The sequence below is a fragment of the Spermophilus citellus genome (genome assembly GCF_964194105.1).
Source record: "Spermophilus citellus genome assembly, chromosome: 9".
Classification (NCBI taxonomy): Eukaryota; Metazoa; Chordata; class Mammalia; order Rodentia; family Sciuridae; genus Spermophilus; species Spermophilus citellus.
Genome location: NC_138191.1, coordinates 125587338 through 125599196, shown reverse-complemented (window position 1 = coordinate 125599196; position 11859 = coordinate 125587338). Strand labels below are relative to the sequence as shown.

General features: G+C 51.2%; 1 protein-coding gene across 1 annotated transcript; it reads right to left on the bottom strand.

Moving 5' to 3' along the window:
* Positions 1 to 764: 764 nt before the first annotated feature.
* PLA2G2D (phospholipase A2 group IID) lies at positions 765 to 5336 on the bottom strand (the record flags this gene model as incomplete). Its single annotated transcript, XM_081306983.1, has 4 exons — positions 5268 to 5336; positions 2966 to 3110; positions 2286 to 2392; positions 765 to 910 (listed from the first exon to the last, which is right to left on the bottom strand). Exons 1-4 carry the CDS (start codon positions 5305 to 5307, stop codon positions 765 to 767), a joined length of 438 nt encoding a protein of 145 aa, XP_081163109.1. The 5' UTR covers positions 5308 to 5336.
* Between the last annotated feature and the right edge of the window lie 6523 nt (positions 5337 to 11859).

Below are 11859 nucleotides of genomic sequence, written 5' to 3'. Positions count from 1 at the left end.
GTGCCCGTGAGCCCTGGAGGGAGGAGAGATGAGCCAGGGAGACTCTCCTGGGAAGCAGCCCTTTCTCCCTGAAAGGCCCAGGGAGGCCATCCAGGAGGAGGGGGCCACAGGGCCATATCTGTAGGAGGACCCTGAGCAAGTGCAGAGGCAGGACAGCAGGCCAGGAGGGAGCTTGGAGCTACAAGAGCCGCGGCCTCCTCCCATCATGGCCTCCTCCCACCCTGTCCTCAGAGTTTGTGGAGGCCTGCTCTGTTCTGAGGCTGCTCTGGACCCGGGTGCAGCTTGGGGAGAGGGGCTGGACTCTATGGGGCCCAGTTGGGGAGAGGGACATGGGACCAGACGGCCGAGCTCTGAGGGGCTGTATGCTGGGGCCGTGGAGGACCTGGGGGTTTTAAGAGTCACTCGGACAGGATGGTCAACATTGCGCTTTACAGCAGCCACTCAGGCTGAGGCTTGGAGTTAGTGAGAGGGACCAGCAGTGGTGGCGGTGGCAGGGAGCCAGGCCTACACAGCTGCCACGACCCCCCAGCACCCCTCCCCTGAGTGCTCTGGCCCAACCTCATGGTCCTGGGTGCTCCCTGGCCTCCGCCCACCCTCAGGGGAGCCGGCACTGCCTGGGGTGGGAGAGTCCAGAGGTCGGGCCCAGCAAGGGCGAGGGGCCCTTCCCCCTGGACTGTCTTCAAAGCCAGCTGGTTAGATGCCGGGGCGGGGCCACGGCAATGCCCCGAGATGGGGAAGGATGGCGGGGGAAGCGAGTCGGGCTTCTAGCATGAAGGAGTGGGGTCCTGGCAGCGGGACCGCCGGTAGAAACGCAGGAGCTTGTTGTAGGAGTCGAGGTTGCTCTTCAGGCAGAAGGCCACCTCCTTGTCACAGGCGCACAGCTGCTGCTCGCACCAGCTCCCCCTGTGGGCTGTGGGTGGAGGAGGGGGCCGTGAGCCGCTGCCAGGGAAGCCCAGACAAGACCTGGTCCAGGGGCCCCCGGAAGGCCGCCCAGTCCCTGCTCAGCCTGGAGGTGCCCCCAAAGCCATGGGACTCCCTGCGTGTCTTGGTCCTTACCTACTGTCACCCACCCACTACACAATATGGAGCACCCCACACCCACACGGCTGGTCCTGGAGGGAGAGCACGGAACAGATGGGCAGGGTTGGGGGACAGGGATGAGACGGCTGCAGAATGAGTGTACAGGCAGGGCTAGAGAGGAGGAGTGGGACGGTGGTGAGGGGCCACCGGAGCCGCAGGCTGGCTGCAGCGTCTCCTCCTTCCAGGGAGAGCTGGGGAGGGCAGGGAGGGAGGGGCCAGGAGGGAGGAGAACGTGCAGACTCCAGGACCGAGGGACCACCTGCCTTCGTTTCAGTATCTGGAAAGTGGGGTTAATGACGGGGGCTGCTCAGAAGGCCATGGTGGGAATTAAAGAGTACAAAGTACTTAGCCTGGAGTGGGTATGGTTATTATTCAGCCCTTAGTGAGCCGGGCATGGCGGTGCACACCTATAGACCTAGTGAGTCGGGAGGCTGAGGCAGGAGGGTCACATGTTGGAGGCCAGTCTCAGCAACTCAGAGAGACTCTGTCTCAAAACAAACAAACAAATAAATAAATAAATAAAAGGGCTCAGTGGCAGAGCACCCCTGGGTTCAGTCCTCAGTACAAAAACAAAACAAAAATAAATGAAGTCTTCAGTTACCAACATCTGCTATTAAAAAAAAAAAGACCTTTAGATTCTCAGCCCGAGGGCCAGCTGACCTAGGGGCTAGGTGACCTGTCTTTTGGAACTCTGTGACCCAGGGAAATGCTTCCCCACTCTAGTTTGAGTGTCCTTGTCTGTGCAACAGAGATCGGGGTCTTGCTGCCCCCTTCTGGGCTGTTATGAGGATCAATAATGGTGAAAGTAACAGCAAAGCCAAGGGCAGCCCTATGGGTTTCTCAGTGGCAGCCGTCCTGTGAGGCTCATTCTGTTGGTTTCATTTGAGTTCTTGCAATGACTATATGGAGTAGATCACAGATAAGGATACTGAGGTCCAGAGAGGTTAAACAATGTGCTGTGGTCACAGAACTGATCAGTGCTAGGCCTGGCTTCCAGATGCCAAAAGGATCAAACCTCCCCTTGGACCTCTCCTTACCCCACACCCATGCCTGCTTCTCCTCCACAGCCCAGCTGCTGCCACCAGACACGGAAGAAGAACAGAGAGGTCAAGTAGCTTACGCATGGCCACTCAGCCTTCAAAGGCAGTGAGGGCCAGAACTCCCCTCCTGAGCCTCAGCTCTAACCCCAATACCCAGGTACTCACGGCACTGGATGTCCCCCTGGGAAAAGGTGTAATTATAATGGTCCCTCTTGGGTCTGCATTGGTAGGTCCTCAGGTGTTTGTAGCAACAATCATGCTTCTGGCAGCACCTGGTGGGACAGGCAGGGCGCCCAGCGGCACGGGTCACTAGCTCGCTCAGGTCTCTGGCTCTTCCCACCCATGTGCCCACCTGGGAAGAGTCAAGGATCACAGTAGCTAACATTGATGCCTCTGATGCCCTAGGCACCTGCCGTGACTGAACATTCTCTCTTAATCCTCGAGACCACCCAAGGCTCAAGGAAGTCAGCCTGTAAGTAGTGGCTCAGGGACATGCCCCCAGCCCTGGCGGGCCTCACCTCTCCTCAGGCCAATTCCCAGGGCGATTGAGAGGATCAAATGAGACTCAGCAAAAAGAGGCGGGGGCTTTGAAACACATCGTACAGTGGCATTAGGGAGTGTATGGCGGGGGAGGTGTCATTACTTGATTAGGGGACAGGAATGCAAGAGGGTCAGACCTGCAGAGACCTGGCCTACCACCTAGAAGGCCAACTCCAGCAGGGTGGGGATTCAGGAGAGGCTGTAACTTCGTAGGTGCTCAGCAAAATGAATTCATTAAATGAATCCATGAATGGAGAAGAAAGGAGCGTCTCAGGCTAGGACTACGGGCCTGGGAAGGGGGTTACCAGTCTGTGGCATCTTTGGGCTGGCCTCTGCCACCAAGTCCGCAGTAACAACCATAGGGCCAGTAGTTGAGGAGGGGTATCTTCTTGGTCACTTGCCGGACCATCTTTTCCAGATTCAGGAGGCCTCCCTGGGCTGGAGTCAGACCTGGCAAAGAGTCCAGCAATGAGGAGAGGGGACGGACGTCCCGGGGACGCCATGGGCCCCAGGGTGGCACCTCTGCTGGATGAGGGGATGGTGAACTTCGAAGGATAATGAGGATAAAATAACAACTACGCCCATGACCAAAAATACAGTGCTGTCTGGGAGCGCTGAGCACTTACCACGCCCTGGGTTCAATGCCCACAACCAAAAAGTGAGATAAATAAAATAAAAATATCATGACAGTTATATTTTTATATATTAAGTGAAGGTCTTTTTCTGTATTGATTCACCTCCATCCAATGAGATACATGCTGATTTTTTAAATAAATAGACTTTTTATTTTGGAATAACTCTAGACGTACAGGAAAGTGGTAGAAATAACAGAGGCCCTCGCGTCCCCCGATCCAGTTTCCTCTAATATATCACTTTACACAGTCACGGTGCATTTGTGAAAAACAACGTGGGAACAACAGACACCTTTTTTTTTTTTAGGTGTGGCTGAAGGTACCATTTTTGATCCCTGGTTTCAGGTGAGTGACTTGCTCAAGGTCACGGGGGAGGTGGCAAATGGAATCAGAATTGGAACCAAGGCAGCCTGGAACCTTCTCTGTCTCTGGCCTTGATTCCCTTTCTCAAGGGGAAGAAGTCCAATGCTACCCCCTCCACCCCCCAGGGCAGTTCCAGTGTGAAAGAGCCTGTGTGGCTCTCCCGGAAGCAGTGTGACCTAGGAATCGAGGGTTTTCACTTCAGTCACAATAGCTGCGGGCTAGAATCGATCACGAGGGGAAATCCATTTCACTGGGGGAGAGGAACATGTCAGGCTGAGTTGGGAGAAATAAAATACATTAACTCAGGGAACTCGGGGGGGGGGACGTCGGGAGGAACAGGCAACACAAGACGGTGACAGAATTGGACTGTGGCCCTGAGCAATTGTTCAAGATCATGGGTCCTTGTGTGTCCAGGTGGAGCCCAGGGTCTCACAGGGAGACAGGGCCAGGCAGCCCCTCCAGGTGACCTTAGCCATGGTACCCCACCCTCAGGGAACAAGGCTGTAGTGAAACTCCTTAGGACACAGGAGTTTGAGTGAGGGGTTGGGAGAGACTCGTGCAGGGGACAAAGGCTGAGATCACAAGCAGGTAGCCTTGGGCTGCAACTAGAAGTAAGTAGACTGTTGTGTCCCCTTGACGTGTGGGAGCCCGCACTGCCACTCCCGTTTGACCCCGTGGCTCTAGCTGAATGGGATGCTAAGCTTTGACTGTTGATGAAGGGTCCCAGGCCCTCTGGAATCATCTGGGATTTCCGTCAGGAATTCAGGGATTCCCAGATTCTGTGATAAGGAACCCCAGGGCAACCACCTTGTAGATCAGCCGAAGACCTGAATCAGATCCTTGCCCTTCTTCGTGGCCTCTGCCCTCTTTTCCTTTCCTTCCCCCTCCTCTCTTCTTCTCTCCCCTCCTCCCCCTCTCTCTCTTTATCATAATTTTTGGGGGGTACCAGGGATTGAACTCAGGGGCACTCGACCACCGGGGATGAGCCACATCCCCAGCCCTTTTATGTATATTATTTAGAGACAGGGTTCAATCCTCAGGGCCAACAAGAGAAAACGACAACAACAGAAACTAAGACCTTTCTGAAGTCACTTATTTTGAGATAGAGCATGAAAACCAAAGCAGGAAGTAATTTGCTCGTGATCTTCACATTTGGTCTGTTGAAGACTTGGCGGAAGCTGCCCCAGTCCCCCTTCCCACCAATGGTCAATGGAACCCCTTCCTTTGTCCAGTGGTAATGGACATGAAAGGGCTCTCTCTATATAAGCAGAGCGCTGTGCGTGTACGGAAGATGGCTAAGGCTCCATCAAAGGATCGGGGTGAGCAAGTGGGAGGGTCCCATTTCTGTAACTTGTGTCCAAACCGCCACAGGGGTCAGCCCAGCAGGCCCTCAGGCTCGGCACACCACCCAGTGTGGCCACCTGTGGCTCTCTGACTGAAGTCACCCTCCTAGGGGACTGGCAGCCACTGGTGGCTCCTTGTAGGGGGTGGAAGGGTTGGAGGACTGGGTGCAGGCAGGGGTCAGAGCAGCTGCCGCCCAGTCCACGGAGGAGCGTGGAGGGCCCGTCCACATCCCGCCTTCCTCCCCAGCATGGGTCCCGTCCCCACTCACCAGCCACCACCAGCAGCCCACACAGCAGGGCAAGTCTCATGACGCCAGCCCAGAGCAGTGCAGGCAACTTCCAGAAGCGCCCGCATGCAGGCCGGGCAGGGGCATGGGCACTTATACCAGATGCACCCGCCCAGCCTCGCCCCCACCAGTTCCAGCCCCAGCTCCAGGGGAAATGACCACTGCTCCTTCGGCTTCCTCTTTTCTGGGGTTGAGGAATTGTAATTTTGTTTTTAATATCTGGATTATTTTCCCCCTTTTCTCTTTTTTCCGTGCAGCGCTGGGAATCAAATCCAGGACCTCACGCACTCTAGGCAAGTGCTCTCCCACGGAGCTTCATCCCAGCCCACCCCTTTCCCTTTTTAATAAAAGAAACATAAATTCAATTTGAAAGATTTAGAATAAATAAACAGCAAGAAATTTGGAATCACCTGCAAATCCATGAAATATTGATATTTTGGTGTATGTGCTGCTGGCCTGATTATTGTCCATCTGTCCATCATCTACCTACCCACCCATTATCTATCTTTATAACTCCATACTTTTCCCCAACCAAACTAGGAAAGAGTTACATGTAGTACTTTGTAGTCTGTCCTTTTCACTTACTGATGTGATTTGAGTGTGTCATTTGAGCTGCGTTGTTGAATATTCTTTTGCAGTAACATTCTGAGAGCTGGCCTCCAATTCCACTATATGGCTCTACCATTTATTTGATGACTCCCTTATTGATGGACACGTGGGTTGTTCCCAATTTTTTACTGTTCTAGTGAAGTGAAAGAACTACCACGCATCTCGGTTCATGTCCAGAATCCTTTCCTGATGTGGACTTGCTGAGTCAAAGCCCGGCACAATTTCAAGACGACTGGGTATTGTCAACGAAGCTCCAGCTTATGTGTGAGAATCTAATGAGACAAATGGTGTGTGGCCCCAGCCCAGCAAGGGCAGGCACGGCTGGCAAGATGCGCTGGGCATTGCACAGGGCCATCAGCCTTGAGAGTTCCAAGGAACTGTAGAAAGTAGTTTTTTGGTGGCTGGGGACGGTTACTCTGTTTTGGACATCATGCCCAGGCCTACCTCCTCGCTGCTGGCTAATCAGTTCACACCCAAAATTGTGCTGGCAACAGTCTCTGCTGGAAGGTTCACTGTTTCTCAGGTCCTCTCTCTCTCTCTCTCTCCTCTCTCCCCTCTCTCTTTTAAATCCGGTTTTGTCTTTCCTCCTTAACTCAGTAACCAACTGGCCACCTCACAAATGAGAAAACAACCTACATGCAAAATAATTAAATAGCATGCAAACCAGATGTCTCTGACATATTCTTTTTCAAGAAAACACTTCAGGGGGGTCTGATTGGCATGCAATTAACAACAAGCATTCAACGTACCCAGCTCGATGAGTTTGGGGACGAATGTGCACCTGTGGAGGCATCACCACCAAGAAGAGCACGGATACAACCTCACCTCCAAGGCTTCCTCCCATCTGGCATGGTCTTTGATACGCCTCATCCCCTGGGCATGCTCAATACTCATTCCTTTCCACTGTCCACGGGGCGCTTTACACTAAAAATAAATAAGTAAAGCTCACCAGGGCAGAGGCTATGTCTCTCTCCCTGGTACTCTTTGGGCAAAAGCAGAAGTAGCAGAATCCCAGCTCTGCGCTGGTTCCAGGGAACCCTTCCCCACCGAGCGAGAAAGCAAACACTGATCCGCAAAGAGCCTTAACCACTCCACTTCCCGGCACCTCCAGGGCCCCACAGCGCTTCGTCAGGATGAGTTCGCAGCCAGAGAGACCTGGTTCAAATGGTGGGCCCTTCTCTTGCCAGCTGTGGGACCCTGGGCAAATCACTTCACCTCCATGGGCCTTGGTTTCCTGACTTGCACAACGGGGCCAGGGGCTCCTCCCTTCTCTGATTGCTGTGAGGTCTCAAGGTACTGGGCACTAGGCACACTGCACCCACCTTGCTCCTTGAAAGGTGCCATGAGGCCAACATGACTCTGGGGCTGTCGTTACGTGGAGGTCAGGAGGACCAGGGAGAAGGCCTGGCCTCCCCAACACCCCAGCCGCTCAACATGAAGCAAGTTGTTTAGCTCCATGTTTTCTATCCCCCCGCACCCCATGTAAAATAGGTGAGGATGGTACCCACTCCACAGGACTGCTGTGAGGGTTTATGGAGATGGTATATGCCATGGTTTGGAAATGGTTGGAGGGAGCTGGGTCCCCAGTATGACAATGTTAACAGGTGGTGAGACCTTGAAGAGATGGGGCTTAGCAGGAGGTCATTACTGACTCTCCCTGTCTCTCTCTGACTTCCTGTCTGGTCATGTGATCTCTCCCTCTTACATGTGCTCCTACCATGATGCCATTCATTGCAATGTGACACAGTCAAAGAGGCCCTCACCGGAGACAAAAGCCATATGGTTGCCTAATCTAGGTAAGCCTCTAAAATTGTGAGCTTAATAAACCTTTTTTCTTTCAAGATAGAAGACCTCAGGTATTTTTTTATAGTAACTGAGACTGGGCTCATACAACACGTGAAAAGGGCTTGGTCCATAGCTGGAGACCAATAAATGTTGTCTGTGGCTACTCCCATGAGCAGCATCAGTATCATCAACCCTTCTTTATCCTCATCACTACTGTTTATCTACATAGAATAAATAGCTATCCTTTTCTTTTGTGTTGTCTAACCTGCTATTCATCCTATGCCTCATCTCAGTGTGTTTTTTCCCTCTATAAATTTGAGCTGGGTCTTATTTTTATCTTCAATGCTTCTCAATATATTCACGCTTTCCTTTATCTTCTTAAACATATAGATGTTGTTATAACTTTCAACCTTCCTAAATCTATCACTGGGGTCATTTCTGGGTCTTCTACTATTGTTTGTTGACTTCTTTAGATTTCCAGAAGTGAATTTGCTGTGGCACAAGGTGGTGAGATGTTAGACTTCTCCATTCTCTGAAAGTTCACATGGACTTAGAACCCCCTGCTTCTGCTAAAGCTGCAGTGTCTCGGAGCCTTTCAGACCTGAGTATCTCAAGACTTGCCAGAAAGTCTGTGCTTTGGGGTCACTGGTCACAGCTGGAAAAACCCTGCTGACCCTGCTGGGCCAGAGTCAGCAACTTTCCAGGTGGGGGGGGGGGGGGAAGGGAGCAGGAGGGAGCTTGGATGCTGGAGAGAAGTCTCTAATATTAACAGTCACTACTGTGCGGGTCTTGCCAGGTGCCAGGCCCTGGGCTGTTATTTTGTTTTGTATCCACAGCCACGTTAGGAAGGAGAGGCAGCTATTCCCCTTCTATAGGTGGGGAAACTGGGCTCAGGGAGGTTAGAAACTTAGGGTCACAGAACAGGTACATGGCAAAGCTGGGGTTAGCACAGGTGCCTGCCAGAGGCCACCCTTACTAGGCCACACTTCACATCTGTGGGATGTAATCAGGCACTGCCCTCGTCCCTGTTTCACAGAAGAGTCTGTATACAGGTGTTCCCCCAGGTGCTTCCTCACACTCCCAACACAGATAGGTGTGGAAGGGAGAGCATCCGGCGGAACCTGCAGCCTCAACCGCACTGCGGGAAGGAGAGGAGCCTCCTCCTCCAGAGATCTCCCATGAGTGACAGCATGATCTTCCAATCAGTGTCCAGAGCCCTCCCCTCCCTGCAAAGCCCCTGTTACCAGAACAGACGCCTGCCTGGATCCCACCCATGAGGGTGCAGCTCAGAAGCACTGCAAGTGTGCAGGAGCAGGGACCTGGACCTCTGGTCCTGCCAGGGGGGGCGGATGCTAGGGGAGAAACTTGAACTTGGCCTTGGAAGGAGGGTGACCACTCTTTCCCTTCTGTACCAGGCAGAAGACCACAGAGACCTCTCAGATGTCCGTCAACCACAGAATGGATGAACCACGGTGATCGGGATGAATCTCATACACATGGCAGGATAGAGGGTGGGCTGCCAGGGATTCCATCTTAATGACGTCCCAAAGTCAGGACAGCGGTTGCTCACAGATATGCATGGTGACTGCAAGGGTCCTTAGAGGTCTTTGAGGTGCTGCTGATGTTCCGTCTCTGGGTGTTGGTTGCATGGACACGTTCAACTGTGAAAATTCATCCAGTAGCCGGGTCACGGTCTGTGCATTTTCCTGTCTATGTTATCCTTCAATACATTTCCACCATAACAATGAGGATGATGATAATTAAAAATCACCTGGGCTCAAACCTCAGCAAGGAAGTCCTTCAGTGGGGCCTTCCAGATGAGGGGGGGGCGGGTGTCCTAGACTGTGAACAGCTGAGGTCACATAGTGAAAGGAAAGGCACCAAAGTGATATCACACAGCTCTGGCTTCAAATTCTGGCTTAGTAAAAGGGTTGCTTGGATCATGTCACTTGATCTCTTGAAGTCCCATTTCCCGTCTGGAAAATGGGGCCCATGGGACCCTGCAGCTTTGTCGTGATTATAGGTAGGATGATTGGCACACAACAGAGGATCAATAAAGGCATGACCCCTGGTGACCCCTCCCTCCAGGAGGAAAGAGGCTGACAGACGGAAGGGACTTCCCTCTGCGGGCAGGCTGGGAGAGCCTTGTTTTCAAATGACAGAGCTGGTCACACGCCTGGGGGATTTCCACGGCAACCTCTCAGTTTACTCAGGGTGATTGAGGAAGGCACTTTCAAACTCCCTTAAAACCCCTCACCAGCAGCTTTGAGATGGCCACTGCTGGAAGGTTCTTGATTGTTTTCAAGCCAGCCCAGCCCCCGCTGCCTTTCCCAGGGCAAGAGAGTCTGGCATTCAGAAGGAGGCTTGGGGTCACACAGACCTGCCTTGGATCCTGACACCCCTCTGTTTCATCATCTGCTAAATGGGTGGGAGGAATGGGACAGTGTCATCCGCTCGGGCTGCCCAGGGCAAGCAGGGCACTTGGCCGTGTGCCTTGTTTACAGTCAGTGGCCACTAATTGTTGTTGTTGGTGGGGAGTCGGAGCACACTGCTGGGACATCTCACAGGAGGCTATGCAAACACTGCACCATCCTAATAAGGAACCTGAGTACCTTGGATCTTGGTAACTGAGAAGGGGACCTGGAACCACTCTCCACACATCCTGAAGGATGACTGTATTTAAAACGTACAAGTTGATTGTGTGACATAGAGAGTGAGCATGTCCAGCACCTCCCAAAGTTGCCTTGTTCCTCCACTTGGGTCCCAGGCAACCACTGATTTGTTTTCTGTCACTGTAGATCAATTTGCATTTTCTAGAATTTTCTGTGAAGAGAACCATACAGTATTTCCACGTTTTGCCTGGTTTCACTCTGCATAATTATTTTGAGACTCATCTTTGCGATTGCATCAATCAATTGGTCGTTTCCTTTTTTTTTTTTTTGCAGAGTAACATTTTATCATACAGCTAGGCACATCCAGTTGATGGATATTCAGTTGTTTCCAGTTTTTGTCTATTATAAATAAAGCTACTATGAACATTTGAGAACAGTCTTTGTGTGGACATATGTTTTCTTTTCTCTTGGGAAAATTGGAATGGAATGGCTGGGTCATCTCACAGGTGTATCTTATCTTTTTAAGAAAACACCTGGGGCCAGGAGTGGCTCTGCACTCCTGTAATCCCAGCTACTTAGGAGGCTGCAACAGGAGATTGCAAGTTTGAGGCCAGCCTCTGCAACTGAGTGGGACTCTGTCTATAAATAAATAAACAGGCCTGGGGACATAGCTCAGTGGTAGAGTTCCCCTGAGTTCAACCCCTAACACTGGGAAAAAAAGTACCTGGGCTGGGGATGTAACTCATTTGCATACTGTGCCCCACGTTCAATCCCCAACACCAAACGCACACACAAACAGTGTCCAACTGTGCTGAACACATTTTCTATGTGCTTATATGTCAATCTGCTGTCCATATAGCATCTTTGGTGAAGTGTCTATTCAGATCTTTTGCTCATTTTTAAAAGTGCGTTGTTCTTTTCTCTCTTTTTATTGTTTTATTTGCAGTGCTAGGGATAGAATCTAGGGCCTTGAGCATGTCAGACAAATGTCCTACCACTGAGCCACCCTCCCAGCCCTTCCATTAGCTCACTGAAGGAGCAGAAGTAAAGTTTCAAGAAGTCCAATTTATTGGCATTTTTCTCTAAGTCTTGTGATTTTTCTGTTATATTAAGAAATCTGACTAATCCAAGATCGCAAAGATTTTCTTCTATGTTTTCTTCTAGAAATTGCTTAGATTTTACGATGGGATTTATAATCCGTTTTTAAAAACGTTTTTCTTTAAATTATGCAAAAGCATATAACAAAATTTACCAGCGTCACCATTGGTAAGTGCACAATTCAGTGACATGAAGGACACTCTCATGGTACAACTGTCTCCACCCTCCGTCCACAGGACCCTTCATCTCGAAAAAATGAAACTCTGCCCCCATCAAGGGCCAAGTTCCCATTCCCACCTTGGCCCCTGGAAACCACCATTCTCCTTTGAGTTTCTATAAATTTGACTACTATGGACACCTCATATGAATGGAAGCATGCACTATTTGTCTTTTTATGACTTATTTCACTTATCACATTAAAAGCATAATCTTCTTAATGTGATAAGTGAAATGATCCATATTGTAAGATG